Source organism: Galleria mellonella, unplaced genomic scaffold, assembly GCF_026898425.1.
Source record: "Galleria mellonella isolate WM207_F2 unplaced genomic scaffold, CSIRO_AGI_GalMel_v1 utg57, whole genome shotgun sequence".
Taxonomy (NCBI): Eukaryota; Metazoa; Arthropoda; class Insecta; order Lepidoptera; family Pyralidae; genus Galleria; species Galleria mellonella.
The window spans coordinates 6,062,855-6,081,861 of NW_026442119.1; the positions used below are offsets into that span (position 1 = coordinate 6,062,855).

The 19,007-nt window shown below is 30.1% G+C and overlaps 1 protein-coding gene across 2 annotated transcripts in view; it reads right to left on the minus strand.

Moving 5' to 3' along the window:
• LOC113509797 (organic cation transporter protein) overlaps positions 1-19,007 on the minus strand; it is a 36,857-nt gene that overhangs the window by 3,544 nt on the left and 14,306 nt on the right. Inside the window, exons 2-3 of one of the 2 annotated variants that reach the window (XM_026893221.3) lie at positions 14,233-14,344; positions 3,965-7,581 (exon numbers count right to left, since the gene is read on the minus strand). In XM_026893221.3, the coding sequence (XP_026749022.2) occupies positions 6,063-7,581; positions 14,233-14,344 (1,631 nt within the window). In that variant the 3' untranslated portion in view covers positions 3,965-6,062. Of the gene's footprint in view, positions 1-3,964; positions 7,582-14,232; positions 14,345-19,007 lie in introns of those variants that run through there. The other variant, XM_026893222.3, reaches the window with a different exon arrangement.

The following is a 19,007-nucleotide window of genomic DNA, read 5'->3' on the forward strand; positions in this document are numbered from 1 at the left end:
ATTAAGAAATATTTATAATAATGGAAAGAATTAGGTAGTTTATCAAATAAGTAATACCAAATCTTTATTTGGTATTAAAAGTACCTAATTCTTTTTTTACCTAAAAGTTTTTCTAGTCTTTACTAGAAAAACTTTTTCATCTATTATAAAATTTTCTCACATTCCAGTAAAGGTTTTCTTTATTATAACCAATCTCACTGAATTAAGTATTATATTGCAGCAGTGTATGTCGCCGGTTAATTAATTAGATGATTAAATAAAATATTTAGTTTAACTAAATAACCAGTAAAGCCAATTATCTAATAAATCAAAATTTTACTGGTTGCCTGTTATTTATCACAACAGTAGTAGGTAGGTATGAATTGTAAGAGCAAATAAGCATAAAATTACTCCATAAAAACTTAATTTTTTTAGAAATGTTGTAGAATATTAGGAAATTAAAATGTATTCTATAATGTATTATTATAATAGTATTTTTTTATATTAATTCCATACGTATAACTTATTTAGGTATTTTTTATCACATCAACCCTGTGAAAATTTTTCGAACTTTTTAATTTGTGTATTAATTTTTGACAGAAATATATATACACTATATACTTTATATATATATATATATATATATATATATATATATATATATATATATATATATATATATATATATATATATCTTAAAGCTACAATAATTATAATATTTTGAATTTTTTCATATTTTCACTGTGATTAATACAATCAAAATAACATAACTTTGATAATTATGATAATAGTACCTACTCGTAAATAGGTAAGAAAATAGATACTGCATCCTCCCGCATATTTACTTAGTTACAAGTTGTAATGAATTATACAGGTGTACGAGGAATAAAATAATAAAATATGCAGTTTTATAATTGTTTATTGAAACTATAAAACAATAAGATGTTATTAATTCAAAATGTTATTAAATTGAAAAATTAATAAGTACCTATCCTTAATATAGTAAATTACCATGCCAATAGATATTCATATAGCTTTATTATCTTTTATTTATTAACAATTAAAACAGGCAAATAAAAATGCCATACATTTTCTAGTTATAGGTATGTATATACGTACAAGTTATATAGGCAAATAAACATTATGTTTAAAAATACAACCACAATAAACAGATCGTGTTCATTCCTGTAAAATATTATTATTACCTATTGATAATATTACAGTGATAAGGCACTAGTTTTTTATTCAAATATTAAATATATGGTACAACTTTTTCTACATTATTTGGTTATATATATTCATATGTTAAAATACAATATGTGTTGACAATTATAATAAAAAATTAAAAAAATAAACGTATAATATCAATATACATAAAGAATAGTACCTATTTCCTACCTAGAAAGAAAAGAAATAAAATTATAAAACGTTGTACTGTTAAACAGTGTTAGACAAATAAGTAGATCTATAGATTTATTTAAAGAAGAATAGAACACTATTTGTTTTCCATTTGTTGAAGGTTCTATTTGCGTTGCTTTGCTAATTATAGGTAGGTATCTAGTTATTTAGAAAAACCTACACTTACCTATCTATATTATCTATAACATCTAGGTATGTAGAGAGCAAAATAACTACAATAATTCATATATTGTTTAATTTTAGCACCATGGCAGATAAACAATTACAAAACATTACAACCTAAATAAATATAGGATATGGGCATAATATTGAGAATATATCACGGAACAAAAGGAAGTCTTAGATCATTGGAAGAGATATTTTGAAAGTTTATTTGAACGTGGAAGTGAAAGAAAGAATGTTGAAAATGAAATAATGGACGAAGAAGTTGACAGTGAAAGTGATATAAGTATGGATGAAGTAATGAATGCAATGAAGATTATGAAATTTGGTAAAGCAGCGGGATTCGATAGAATATCTGCCGAAATGCTTAAAGAAGGTGGAGAAATCATTGTAGACCTGCTGTGTCTGCTGTTCAATAAATGTTGGCGGTCCGGTTGTGTTCCAGGTGACTGGAGCAAAGCTGTTATTGTGCCACTATATAAAGGCAGCGGGTCACAGCAGGAGTGCAAAAATTTCCGCGGAATAAGCCTTCTTAGTGTTGTAGGCAAATTGTATGCTAGGATTTTGATTAAAAGAGTGATGAATGAGACGGAAAGTAAAATTTGGGATGTGCAAGCAGGGTTTCGAAAGGGTATGGGATGTACGGATCAAGTCTTTTCCTTAAGGTGCATAACAGAGAAAACCTTAGCTCAACATCAGAAGGTTTTCTGCGCCTTCATTGACCTTGAAAAGGCTTATGATAGAGTGGAGAGGAATGAACTGTGGTCAACACTGGCAATGTATGGGGTGAGCAGCCATTTGATACGGGCATTCAAATCTTTATATAAGGATTCAAATGCCTGTGTCAGAATAAATGGAGTCTATACAGACTGGTTTGGCATTGAACGCGGTGTTAGACAGGGCTGTGTAGCGTCTCCTTGGCTGTTCAACCTATTTATGGACAGTTGCTTGACCGATTTGAAAGGATCTAATTGTGGATTCAGGATGAATGAGTCTCTGTTTAAGACTCTTTTATACGCCGACGACCAAGTACTTTTTGCATCGTCGGAGTATGAATTACAACAAATGGTGACTATAATGAATGAAGCGTATGCAAGAAAAGGTATGAAAATAAATGCGAAGAAGACGAAGGTAATGGTTTTTGAGAGGAATGAAAGTTTAACGGCATGCCAGATTATGATAGGAGATGAAAAAGTAGAGCAAGTGAGTGAGTTTCTATATTTAGGTTCTTTGTTTACGAGGGATGGGAAGTGTGACAGAGATATTGAGAGGAGAGTAAAAGCGGGAAACAGTGTTAACGGTGCACTGCTCTCGATTATGTCAAGTAAAAATGTATCGAGCAAAGCTCGCCTTGCTATAATTCAAGGAGTACTGACACCAACACTCATGTATGGAAGCGAATCGTGGGTATGGCAGAAGAAGCATGAAAGTAAGATAAATGCTGTACAGATGAGAGCTTTGAGAAGTATGTGTGGTATTACTTTAAAAGATAGAGTAAGAAACAGTGTGGTTAGAGAGAAGTGTGGACTGAAAGACGATGTAGTGACAAAAATTGAAAAAGGAATGTTGCGTTGGTTTGGTCATTTGGAGAGGATGGATGAAAGAAGAATTACGAAAGAGATTTATCGAGCAAGAATGAATGGAGATGTCGGTAGGGGCCGCCCTAGACGGACGTATGTCGACCAAATAGGCGACGTGCTGAAGAAGGGCCAAATTAAAAGTACCCGTAACCGACGAGCGTGTATGACAAGATTGATGAATGTGGAAGAAGCGAAAGAGGTTTGTTTGAATCGAAGCATTTGGCGTTCCATTGTTTCTGCCTACCCTAATGGGAGACAGGCGTGACAGATATGTATGTATATGTATATGTATAATACGATATATTTTGTCTGTGTCACTTAAATACTTAATGTGACCAGACAGACACGTCTTAAAATTATATATTCAACTGTGAATACTTAATTATACAAATCATAAGCACCTCGCGCTAAGGCCGTAATATTAAATAAATGTAATTTCATCATCAGATACACGAATCATAAATGACAAAACACTCTAATAGTTTAGATATTAGTTTTTATGAATAACGGCTTTAAAATCGTAAACGTAGACATTAATATTCTTCTGTCTTGTAAATTAAAATATAAGTACAATGCAGTGAAGTAAACAAATTAAAATTTTCTGCGCGTGTACTATTTCCGCAAAAAAAATATGATCTCATGTACATCACTTAACATAAAGTATTATTTTTAATTCGTGAATACATTTTTTCTTCAGTGAACAATTATGATATTTAATAAAACAAGAATTATGATGTAACACAAAAGTAAATAAAATAAAAAAGCTTCAGGTAAGGGCATAATCACCTAATTTTCTAATTAAGTATATAATAGATAAAACAAAATAATGTTTATATATTATTTATTTTATTTTTATGAATGGTTTAAACAATACAAAAAACTATTATTATTACTACTAAAATAAGTAATTTGTATAGGGGAGACCGGGAGGGTGTACTATAGAGTTGGTTAATTAACGGCAAGAAACTAGACATTCCAAAATGTTGCCTCATTAGATAATTAGTTATGTCTGTTGTTACCAAATGATTGAAGCTTAGGATTGAATTGTTTCATATATTTTATGAATAATACGTTAAGTATTTTATTTGTCATATGTTTAAATATCTGATTGTTTGTAAAATTTAAAGTTTATTTATTTCAATTGATAAATTTATTTCAATAAATAAAAACTAAATACAAATATTTGTGGTATCTTCTATTCTATATGTCTCAGTGACAAGTTAACCAACCTCAGGCATGGGGTAGGTTGACTCATATATCATATTCTATGAAATCAATTTGTACACTATATCATGATTTATTGAGAATTTTTGTCATTGATTTTCTTAGCTTAAGTGTACCTATTAGATGTACTTGTTTTTACAATAATTCTATTAATATTATAAATGCGAAAGTTTGTAACGATGGATGGATATTTGTTACTCATTCAGGCAAAAATTACTGAACTGATTTAAATTAAATTTAGCACACAGGTAGGTTATATCCTAACTTAGTATATATAATACTTTATGTACTGAAGCCGCGGGGTATAGTTAGTCTACACTAAAATAAAAAAAAACAATAATGTCCAAGATAAAATTTGATCAACTATCCCCGGTCTCTCCTACAGAGTTACAATTGTCGTGAGTCAGTCTCAATGCAAGGATATATGAGAGCATTTTGTCTATTTACTTGTTTTGAAATCGACTAAGCTTAGCCATTATTTTATTTTTCATGCCCTTCTGGCTATTGTATTTATATGTATTTATTTTTATTATGTATATAATTATACAGGCTGTAATGGAAATCGTTAGCATTCTTTCAATGGAACGTTTTATCAGTGAAATTGAATACTACGGCGCGTCCAACTGTTAGGATAGCATATTAGTAGTAAGTTAGAGTAGCATGGATATATTGTTAATCAGACGTAAAGCTAATGATTTTGATTTCACCTGTATATGAATACTTAATATAGACTCTGTTATACGTAATATAGAATATGTTATAAAGAAAGATAGAGCTTCTTATAAATTCCCATATTTTTAAACACGTATACATTACACACATGAAATTGTTAAAAATATTAGTTTACTAGAAATTTATACAATATAATCTGTAGATGTTTTATTGTTCATAATGTAATGACTTGAAAGAAAAAAGAAATCAAAAATATTATTGCAGTTGCGATATTTTATACATATCAAACGTAATGAGAAATAGTCATAATATAAATATAATCTATTTATAAAACTTGACTAGATTTTTATTTATCTAGTATCACGAAAAATATAAAATTTGCTCACATAAACTTACACTATATACTACACTAGTTAATTAAGATAAAGTGGTATCTACTATATTACCATTAGAAGTAAGGAGTAAAATAACTTTTCCTCTATTACCTAATAAAATTTAACAATATTATAACAGTTACTATTAAGGTCTTAAATATTAACATGGTACTTACATACTTAAGTGCCTAAGTGACGATTACAGTGTTAAGACAACATTTTCCCTGTATTAATTGTACCTACTTTATATGTCCTGTAGAATAAACATATCTATATAATATTTTTCTTTGCTTCTCTCCTAGTCTTATTAAGTGCTACCTACTTATTTTTCTCGCTTATTGTTAGTTACAATTTCATTTACCATGTGCATGTAACTGGCAGAAAAACAATAAAATTTGACTGGTAAAGGTTGACTAGTACAGAATGCTACTAGCATTAAGTCCGCCTTTTGCACCTTTTTTTTTATTTTGGTCAATAAAGTTATTTAAAAAAATAAAATAAAATAGAAAAATATTCACTTAACAAAAAATAGATTAAAATTATATTGACAATCGAGATTGTAAATATATAAAACTTTATATAAATTTTATGATTATAACCTTGCTTACATGTTTTCATAGTGTACAGTGTACTACTTATATTTGCACACTTATTACTTGGGTACCTTGACTTTTACATCATAATTTTTTTCAATTGTTTCCAGTGGTACCATTGTTTCTGGCAGATCAATTGATTCATTACTCATTCGACGACCCCTGCAATTCGTGAAACATGTATCACCGACTCCAAATTTTTCTCCATCCTCAAGAGATTGCGGAAGATTTCTCCCTATTGTTTCCGGCAATAAAAATGTAGAAAATCCTGATATTAATGCTAAAAATCCAAATATGATGGTAGGAATTTTAGGATTTAGTGTGTCGAGTAAACTAATTAGAGGAGTAAGTGCGCCTGACACGCTAGCGCACATACTTCCAAGTCCTACTCCTGAACTACGAACCACAGTAGGAAAAAGTTCGGCCGAGTATTTATAAATGATAGAATATGAACCAGATATAAAAAGTTTCCCTACCATTACCACACCAGTAGTAGAGGAAGATCCATGAGGCAACGCAACCACTATTAAACACGAGAGCCCACCTAATAACATCATTGTACTAATTAATGCTCTGTGGCCAACTCTATCTAAAAAATACATTATTATAACATAACTCGGAAGTTCCACTATACCCATTAAAAAAATTATGAAGTAAGGATTTCCATTTAGTTTTCCTGTGTTAAGGGATAAACCATAATACACTACAGAATTAGCAAACCAACAACCACATATTATCAAAGTTTTCTTCAACATATTAGGCGTTTTCAAGAGATCTATAGTACCAGCAGAATGTTCATCGGTGTATTTTGCACATGTTGCTTTACAGTGTGACACTAATGCAGGAGTATCTAATGTTTCATTTGATCTATTCATTTTTAATGCTTTTTCTACAATGGAGACAGATTCACGTGCGCGACCTTGGGACCAGAGCCACCGCGGGGATTCATCCATTAAAATCCAATGAGGAAGCAATATTGCTGCGTGTAAAGCGTATAAGATTTGCAAGTAGAATCTATTGTCTATTAGATATCCCCAAGCGGCCAGCAACATAATTCCCACCGCAAACATAATTTGAAAGACTACGCCACATATTGTGCGCTTGCTTGGACCTACTAGTTCCATTGTTAATACGAATCCAGCTATATATGAGCCTGATCCAAAGATTCCATACAGAAAACGTAATACAATAAATGTATAATAGTCTGTCGAGAATGCAACAGATATGCCAAATACAAGCTGTAAAACACCAGCCCACACGTAAGCTGTTTTTCGTCCAAACTTATCAGATAATCTACCAAGAACAAGAGAGCCCACTACGACACCAAACATATAAGCGGTTTGTGCTGTCGCACCCATCCAGCGCCTACTGCAGACTAAATTCCACTCTATACCGCGAGATGATGTATAATATTGCGTATCATATACCCAGGAGTTGCATTCTTCGAGAGTTTTATTTTCTCCGTACATCTTACAAGAATCTAATTTCCCATGTTCGTTTAGCGGTATAGCGCTCAATACTAATGATGAATTCCATAATTCTGTAAAATTTCCCATATCCACTCCATGTAAGGCGCACCTGAAAATTATAATGATAACACATTATTTTTTATTTACATTAAATCAATTATTGTTATAATTTTGATGTTAACATTAAGCATACATATAGGTTGAAATCGAAGTCGACAAAAATTTTGACCCTTCTTTATTAATATGGCATTTCCAGCTGATAAGTTAATATGAAAGGCTCAAATGTTTTATTGTTTTTGAATTTTTATTTACAAATATACTCCTGTATAAGACACAACTAAGAGAACTTATTGGTCGAGGGATGGGCAGCAGCATCCTTCTAACAACATCATCAAAGTTTAACTGCGCTTGCTAACCCGCCTGTCAAGCGTAGCAACTATTGACAACAGTCTCCCTCTGGGGGAGGCCTATGTCCAGCAGTCGACAGGTATAATAATAACTACTAGAAAAATCTCCAAATAGGGAGAGGCCTATGTGCAGCAGTGAAAAATTAACGGCTGATATGATCATGATGATGATATTCCGGTCTATGTTTGCAATATGTTCTGTAGCATGGGTAGATTTTTAAATTTTCATACAGTTAACGACATCGATTTTACCTTTATACATTTATACCTGATGCATAACATTCAGATTGTACATAAATAACTTTTATGTTACATTTACAATAATAAAAGTTTGTACAGGAGATATCTATAAAATATTTTTAAAATTTAAATATGTACATTTATATACGATGAAAGAAATACACAACAAACTCGTCATTACTCACTTACATTTACCATTAAACTTTGATATTTTAAATAATTTAACATAATTGAATACTCTTAATTCAAGTAATATACTACTTATTGTATACGTAATAAGTATATTTATTACACTGTAACTTTATTATTGGAAATATGAAATAAAAGTTATTTAAGTATAAGTTGTGTGGTTCAACACAACTGACAACAACTCCTGAGTTGTTAAATGTTGCCGATGATACCTAGTTTTCCCAAATAATATAAGTAGATATCTAGTGTTTTATACCCTGAAACTGGCTGAAATTTGAAATCATACTCTCATATTTCAATCGAATGAGATGACACGAGTTGAAAATGGTAATTTTACCCAAATGAAGTTAATGCAGGAATGAGTGAAGTGTTTTTTCCACAACCATACCTACGAAAAATAAATGTTTATGAACAATATAAAACGTATATATTTTGGCTCATTATTAATAAGATTTTACATAATTTTAGTATTATATAATGTTCCACAAGTTTTTTGCATGTTATATTATGCGCATTTTAGTAGGTCTATATATTTATTTAAGTGTAAAAACGTTGATTCAACGTTATATAAGTACTTAAATAAAATGTACCAATGCGTAGATAAGAATTAATCTGTTATATTGATTTATAAAATTTATTTTGAAAGAAAGTATATACGAGGAGAAACATTTATCAGCACAATTTTTTTTTTTCGTAATAAATGTGTATTATTATTATAATGTCTTTTGAAAACACATGAATACATAAATAAATATTCCTGGACATTATCATACAGTGTCTAAAGTAAGCAGAACTTATACTATGAATACTAGACAACCGATAAATTTATTTAAATAAGACTTTCTTGTACTTGTTATACATATAAATTGTATAGACCCAATTTGCATTGTGTGGGAATTGAACCCACAAACATTGGAAAGTGAAGCGGCATGTTAAACCACATAAGATTATCAAAAGTAACAGGTCCAGTGTGCTTTATAATTTACCTATGACATTATAAGTAAATTCTTATTATACCAATTTTTATCTATATATGTAAGATTGCTCCGCTCAAAAAGGTGTTAAAATAAGCAAGGAGTAAATAGTAGCAAATAATTATATAAAGTAAAAAAAATAATATAAATATATTACAAAAATACTTACGTTCTTTAACCCATGAAGCAGCAGCGATAATATCACACTTGGTTTGTGTCAGGCAGGGGTATTGACCAAAGCCTTGTCAATTATTTACCCTTGTACCCGAAACAAGCAAAACTGTACACTCTATAACCAACCATAGCATCATGTTATTAGACCCAAACCACTTATTCATATAAGATGAAACTCATTTTAAGTATATATACAAATATACCATTTGCCTAAGCAAATTAAGTCATACTTAATGCACTATTAATATAAAAATCTTTAATACAAACGATAAAAATAGAGTTAACCATATCCCGTATTTTTTATATTTTAAAAATAATTATTATAGTTAAGAAAGTCCAACTATTTACATGCAAATTCATGCGGAAATATCTACCTACTTTATTAAGTAGGTAGATATTTCATATTATATGTTATTATTACATATGTTACAAAGTTTTACTGTTTTACTTTAAAACAAAGTAAATACTTTGTTACATATAATTTATTCTATATAAAATAATTTTCATTAAGAATTCTAATACTATATACTCTAAATAAAAATTCTATTTTTTATATCTTAGGGCAATATAGAAATCAAGTTTCTCAAATAGAGATAAATTCAAAATAAGTACAGTGCGTCGTGACTTGTGGTTCCGTGCCGTCCGGACTCATTACTTTTCAGGAACGTAAGGGAGCAGTACCTAACAAGGAAATCGGTATTAATGAACTCCGGAATTTTAGAATGCACAGATATAATGGGGAAAATTTTGTTTCTATACGCAATAATCATATATACTTCACACATGTAAGTATATCTGCTTACTTACATGTGAGTCATTCCATTTAAAATCGTCTAAAAATAAAAAAAATTGTTGCCGACCCATTTTAGATTTTAGTGTAACTTTGAGGGACTCTTTTCTAGGGTTCCTAAGAATGAAATTTGCACGAATTTGATTTTTATAAGCGCTTGATTCCGCGCATTTAAATAAAAACTTCAAAATATCGATTTTTTTTTAGCTTAATTAATTTTTCCTCAAAGTTTTTTCTTTTTGAAGATTATTCCATTATTGAACCGTAATTCTTAGGTGAATAGATAGTAGTTTAAGTATACCAAATAATAATTTGCTCAATAAATACCTACCATTAGCGACAGCGTGCTGAAAATGAGTGTTTTTAGTCATTTTTCGTGAATTTTAAGGGACTCTAGTGTCTTAACTGTTTGGAGTTAACAACTTCTGGTCGGCAGGAATTAAGTACACATATCATAGATAAAATTCAGCCATTGATAGACTTGAGCCGCCCACTCTTTATAGAAGATAACTTTGTTTGAAGTTTTGAAATTTTGAAAAATCGCATTATTCAACTTATAAAATGAATGTGTCTACTGCGAGATAAAATTCTGAACTTCTCAGAATCTTTTGTTCTAACCTTCAACTTTGGACGACTGTATCGCTTGTTTTGTTATTTTAATGTTTAGTGCATGTCCCAGCCGTTTTTTGACAGCAAAAATCACGTCAATTTTTTTTATATTATAATCATTATAAATTTAGTTTTTTTTTTATTTCTTTCCACTTATAAATATCATGTCTTACCTTTTTATTGATCCACAGGTACTTTTATCTTTACAGTTTATTACTAGACATTTTGAAATAAATTATGAACAAAAATAAATATGAATATGTGAAAAGATTTTTACAGATTCAATAGAATTATGGATATATTGAGTATAAAATTATCTTCAGAAGTAATAGTTACTGGAAAAGACAGTTACTGTAAACAAATTTAACTGGAAAATTATTTTTTATTCAACAATTGACGTTTTGGTCTTACAATATTAACAATATCAAAATTATCGGAAGCCGAGTATCTCCGCGCTTCCAGTTGATTTTGAGAAATTGGTATAAAACTATGATATGATCTCGTATTTTTAATTGTATTTATATTTATAAATCGTTCAGATAAGAACGTTTCAGCAGCTTCCACGTCTTGGCTTGATACATAAAAGAATTTAATGCCAGAAATTTTATTAGAACAAAAATCATACATGGCTACTGAAGTCTATTATTTACTTTCAAATGCGATAAAGTCAAATTATGAAGATCAATTTACCTTTACTCATATACAAAAATATATAAGGATATCGTAGATAAAATAAAATTTCGATTATGAATAAAATCATACTCTTAATCATTTAGAAAAAAATAAAAAAAATTGACGTGATTTTTGCTGTCAAAAAACGGCTGGGACATGCACTAAACATTAAAATAACAAAACAAGCGATACAGTCGTCCAAAGTTGAAGGTTAGAACAAAAGATTCTGAGAAGTTCAGAATTTTATCTCGCAGTAGACACATTCATTTTATAGGCTGAATAATGCGATTTTTCAAAATTTCAAAACTTCAAACAAAGTTATCTTCCATAAAGAGTGGGCGGCTCAAGTCGATCAATGGCTGAATTTTATCTATGATATGTGTACTTAATTCCTGCCGACCAGAAGTTGTTAACTCCAAACAGTTAAGACACTAGAGTCCCTTAAAATTCACGAAAAATGACTAAAAACACTCATTTTCAGCACGCTGTCGCTAATGGTAGGTATTTATTGAGCAAATTATTATTTGGTATACTTAAACTACTATCTATTCACCTAAGAATTACGGTTCAATAATGGAATAATCTTCAAAAAGAAAAAACTTTGAGGAAAAATTAATTAAACTAAAAAAAATCGATATTTTGAAGATTTTATTTAAATGCGCGGAATCAAGCGCTTATAAAAATCAAATTCGTGTAAATTTCATTCTTAGGAACCCTAGAGAGGAGTCCCTCAAAGTTACACTAAAATCTAAAATGGGTCAGCTTTGCCGATTAGACGATTTCAAATGGAATGACCCATGTATAATGCATAAAGTAGTTATGTTTATAATTACATGCAACACTTGAATATTTAATTTAAAACCGTTGCTGTGGTTTAGATGTACTGAATAAAACCACATATATTTTATATGGGTGTTGTTTGTAATGCTATACTGACATATTGAAACGAGATGTGCTATTGAATGTAAGTTACAAAAAAAATTATTCGACTTAGAATAGCAAGCAATTTAACAGACGACGTGGAAGGAAAATCGTTAATCGCCTAGGTACTCTGCACATGAACAGCACCATGGTCATTATAGCATGCCCATAAGGTAACGATCATAGTATGTCTTATCCGTTGTCATTTCTAAGAACTAAGGTGTTGTTAATACTTTCTAATTCAATTATTATTATACTGTATATATATATATATATATATATATAATATATATATATATATATATATATATACACACACAATAATATATATATATATATAATATCTACGTATTATTTTCTACTATTTATTTTGAGCCATTATTATATGAAAAAGATTCAGTTTTCATATATGGGCCTCGTAAAATAAAATAGTTCTTATTGGTTAGCTATTTTATTTCTTTTAAAAGTTAAGCAAGTTCAATTTAGGATTTTGTATCACAAACAAGTCAGTTCTTGAATTCTGACAAATTTAGTAGTAGGTACAGTTATTTTCTAACTGTTAAATAGATTAGACACAGGACAAGGTTTTTCTCAAAATTTACCGTTGTAAGCATGCTATTCCATTATGATATAGTACGTAAATATATATCTATCTAGAATTATTTCCCATAGTTAATTATAAAAAATATCTCACTATATTTTAGTACATTTTAAGATGAAATGCGATTAATTTGCAGCATGTAGAATATTTAAAATAGATGTCTATATTATGGTACTAGATAGAAGAATAATTATCAAGAGTAGTTAAAAATTGAAAATTTCGTCGTTTTTATCTGGCATAAAAACAATGTCAATATGGGACGATGAAATTTTCAACTATCCATAATCTATGTATATGTATACACACACCATAATACCGCACCATAAAGGGTAAGCATAAAACATAATAACCAACTAGATAGCGCCACTTTTATTAAAAGGTGCCAATAATTTATAATAAAGTGACATAATCATATCAATTCTTTTCTATAAACTAGTATAGGTATACCTGTCATATATCCACTATGTTTAATATACTGATAATGGATTAAATAAAATAAAATATAAATAAAGTTTAAATCATTATTTAATATTAAATATGCAGGTATATTTATTATATTTGGTGGCGTTAACTTGGTTATTATACAGTACAAGTTAATTAACGAAATTCATTTATTAAAACTAGTATTAATATTCACTGATAGGATCTCAGATTTGTTTTTCTAGAAAAAATCTTAATATTATCAATAACTACTTATAACTAATAGAATTTTAACTAATTTATTTTTTAGTTTTTGGTAATAATGATGGTAATAAAGATGTTTGTCTAGAAAAAAAAATCTGTGAAGATTGAATACCAATACTAGTTTAAGGAATGGATTTCATTATCATACTGTTATATAATAATATGATTATATTTTCAAAACTTCAGATTGAGTCTTTAAGTTATTTAGTATATTACGTAATTCGAAACAGTAGCAACAAAAAATCTTTTCGAGTGTTAGACTATGTCTAATGTAATCGTTTTGAGATTTCGAAAACATAACAATTAAAATTAAAAAAATAAAAGATTTAGACACAAATAAATATTAAATAAATGTTATTAAATAAAACCCATTTTATCTTACGAGAATATTCCACAAATGAGTAATATAGTATTTTTACGCAGCTGTTTCGTAATTCATATTTTATTTTATTTGTTTTAATGATGAATACATGATGTAATAATATATTGAATTACTAACCTATGTTCCGGTACGGCAGCAATTGTGACCAAGGAGAGCATATGCATGCCGGCAGTCAATGCTGCGAGAATATGCAGCACGAATTGGAAGCATTGGTACCGCCCGAAGTCTCCTGAAATAAAAAATTGATTATATCGAAGAGGTATTATAACATAATATTACGCAAATCAAATTCCATTATCATCCATTAAAATATGCGCCCCACTCCTCCGCAATTAGATACAGTTTCTGGGAAGTGGAAAGTATTGGAATAGAATGGTGAATAAGTAATATATATATATATATATATATATATATATTAGTAATATATATATATATTAGTAATATATATATATATTCTTCTTCTTCTTCCTTTACAATAAAGATCTATCCATAGTTTCAAGTCCCAAAGACAAGAATACTAATTAATCATTTGCAAGTGTAATTGTTTGAAAACACAATATAAGTTTAAAAAAGTTTAAAAAATATTGGCGATTTCAGTGATACGGCGCTATAACTTGCGACATTAAAGTTTTACTGCTTCTGTTGTACTCTTCGTACTACAATTAAATATAAATAGGTTATAATTAAAGTAAATATTATGAAAATTATATATAAAATAAAAAATTATTAAATAAAGTACACATATTAAAGTATACACAATTTGAACTAATTTTAATTAAATTTGATGTAGTGATAATTTAGTTACTATGTTAACGTACAAATTACAAATTTATATTGTAAAAAAATTGTCTCATTCTCATGAGAAAGAATAAACAAAATATTACGTATAAGCAATAATTATGCGAAAAAAATATAAAAATTATATGAAGATAGTAAGTATTATTATTTTGAAGTGGGTACCATATATATTGGCATTATTTATGAAATCAGTGATTCATACTACTACTACTAGCACTTCTGGTTCATTGTTATTCTCAATAAATGAAGTCAATTTTAATATTTTTGTATTTTATGTTTATAAGATAAACTTAAACTAAAATATCGGTTTTCTCACAACATGAACAATATTTTATAGGATAATTAGTGTATAATTGAACTTATGCCGACAAAGTCACGGGCACAGGTTGTGTACATTAAAGTGAATCAACTGATACTTCGATACAATTGTGTGACTTCAACATTTTATCGGTTTGTATTCGTTAAATATTTAGGTGTATACGTATAGACACTCATATCTTGTTTATTATAAGAAATATATTCAATATGCATATTCATGATTAAAACTTTTGTGTAAACATGTATAAAGCTGATAATTATTTTATAAGCTCTACACATTTTACGTAATTAATAAATAGTAAGGTCCTTTAGTTGATTTAAAATATACTTAATTTTCCGTAAAATAATAAAGTAAATGTTACGAAGCATTTATTTATTAGCATTAAGAAAAGTTCCATATATTAGTAGAGTTTAATATGTGTAAGAATAAATGTAAATATTTCGTTGATAAAGTTTAATAAGTATCCGTATGTAAAATAAATCAATGACAATAATATAAGTGTAATAATATAAAAATAAAATTTACTTAATTAATTTAATTACAATTTTATTAATTAAGGCTAATATTCTAAATATTTAATATTTATTATTACCAGTATTACTAATTTTTTTTCTCAAATACGTTTATATATTTTTATACACGATAACTATGTGAACCTATCTACTTATATAGAAAACATGGGTCAAAATGATAAGTTCATATCTAATGCTATTAATATCATACAGCCGCATACAAGTTTATCATATTTACTAACGTCTTATAATTTACGTAATTTAACATGACATAATTTCTCCATATTTTCTTGATACAAAAATTTTATAAACAAAAATATTTACTGCTCATAGTGCCCAATGGTAGGACGGGAATGGGTAATTGTAATGATAAGAATAGGCATAGCCGTGTGATCCCGGTATAGGCTAGGCCACCCCTTTTTATCCCATGGGTGTCGTAAGAGGCGACTCAGGGTGGGCGAGGGTTGAGCAGCAGCATCCCTCTTAAAACATCTTTAAAGTCTAAATGCGGTTGCCAATCCGCCTGTTAAGCGTGGCAACTACTGATATCCTTCTAAGGGGGAGGCTTATGTTCAGCAGTGCACAATTAAAAGCTGATATGATGATGATCATAAATAATAAGAAGTTTATGTACCAGCTGTTAATGACCTGTATATACTACCTTCTTATTAATTTTTAACGTGAATCTGTATTGAAACACAAGGTTGAAACGACACCCAATGGATTGTCTGGAACTGATTGAGACTTCACAGTAACGTATACCGCATATTATATTTTGATGCTGGGGTTAACCCCTTATTCATAAAAACTAAAACATTCTACAAATCTATTTTAACTATTGCACTGTCATTATTATGTTATGTACAGAATGTCTCAAAAGAAAGGTGATATTTGTTTTGGTTATTGCGTGGACGCAACTATTCTGAGGGACGCGGGGAGTATGTCATTCGGTAGTTTAGCTTTTGGGAATTTAGTCGTTATGGAGCGTTTCTCGGGATCAGACCGTGCGTTGTGCGTACGCGAGTTTTACAAAAACGGTAATTCATGAAGCAAATTTCCATTTCAATGGACATGGTAACAAACAAAATTGCCGATACTGGAGTGCAACTAATACAAAACACAAACATCAGAAACCCCTAAAGTGACCGTATGGGCTGCAATGTCGACGCAAGGGATTATCGGCCCTTACTTTTTTGAAGATGAAAGGGGACGCACAGTTACAGTAAACTCGCACCGTTATGTGGATATGTTAGACAACTTCTTCGTGCCTGAATTGCAAAACTTTCCTGGTTATAACCAAAGAACATTTTTTTCGTGATTTTTTTCCTGGCAAATTGATATCCAGGACATAAATTTGCCTCCACGAAGTCCCGATTTAACCCCTATGGACTTTTTCCTGTGGGGTTACGTCAAATTTAAAGTTTATGCCAACAAACCGACTTCCTTGTCACAATTAAAAGGTAATATGCGTCAAGAAATAGCAGCCATCACGGACAATACATGCCCAGCTGTCATAGAAAATTTTAGAGCTCGATTAAATGAATGCCATGAACGCAACGGTCTACACTTGGACGATATCATTTTCAAGAAATAAATTCCCAAAAAGTGTATTTTAATATGTAATATTTTTTTTTTTAATAAACTCCTTGTTTAATTTTATCGATTTTTAAATGTGAACTTTCTTTTGAGTCACTCCTTGTATTAACTATTCTCAATTTGACTTTTTATGAATAAAAGGTACCTATCAAAAACAGTTATAGCTTTATATCAAGTGGTTCAATCCAATAATTAAATATCTAAATCTATAAGACAAATCACATTAATTGTACCTACTTACTATTATTATAGTTTTATATTGCTCAATATTTGCCTACTAGATATAATTATATTACTACATATCATAATATAGTCATAGAAAATACTCGTAGTATGGTATGTACTTAATGTTTTCAGTACCAATTCACCTAGATATTTAAAACGTAGTTTATATTTACGTCATGCAATTTCTGTTTAAACAGATGGGCCTTGTTTGAATCAATTATTATGTGACCGATAACAGGACATTGTTACATTAGTGTGTTAAATCCGATTGAAAACGATTCGCATATTATTTAATATCGATATTTTATACGTCAGCATTATATTATAAGTATTGTTTTAATTTCATTTACAAAATAACATGGAAAAACTATTTTTCTTTTGTAATAATTAATAATAATTGGAATCAGTCATAGAATTATAAACAGTTTTTTTTTTTGGATAATGTATGCAAGCCTTGTTCAGCTGCTTTCATACTATTTATTGAGAATAAAACTACTGGAATAATTATTTCAAATTATTCCATATTCTTTAATTTATTTAAGTTAATTTAAGGTTAGGAAATTTACAAGAAGAAATAATAACAGAATATTACTTAATCCAATATAACATTAAAAAAATTAAAAATATATATAATTAAAGATAAAAAATTTCTTTGAGATCACTGCCAGCTGGTAGGGTGCCTAGGATACTTGCTGCATTTCCACGCTGAATAGCAATGGAAATGCGTTGACCAAAGTATAGGCCAGCCTTCTGATCACCAGAGGTTTCCACCAGCCGGCGTGAGATCTCTTTGAAAAGATTCATGGCCTCGGGGCCCCACGGACCCAGAGTTTCAACTCCAAACGCCGCAAATATATATCCATTACCAAGGGATGAATATTTACGGCGCTTGATAGACTCCTGGTGTGTTGCGGCGGCACCAGCCCTCTTGGATGTACTTGGAAGGTGAGACGGTGCCACCGTGTCAACGCAGGTGAAGTCCCATACAAGCGGACGTCCCATCCTCCAAGGTACCAAGGACATCCCGTCAGGTCTCTTGCCATCGTCACGTATCAAACCAGGAGGTTCTAGAATGGCAGGCACGCCCGCGGTGACAAGAGCCCGACGGAGAATGTCATTAATAGCTGAGTGGCGCAGCAAGCGCCCAGCACTCTTAAGGCAAGATAGGCCATGGTGTCCCAAGGCACTGACGTTGTCCCCACACCTGCAGTAGTGGGGAGCATTCGTTTTGGCCCCCAATCTGAGAGAGATTGAGAGTCTAAACGTTGCGTTATCCAATAATGTTCCGATATGAGGTGAGGGAATTGTGTGTAACCAAAGGCCAGATTCCCATTTGGACACCGCGAGAAGACGGGCGCTTTCAGCAGAGTTCTGGGAAGAGTCTAGTAACGAAGTTCTGTATAAATCATTAATGGGCTCATCCCATTGCCTCTGGATTTTGG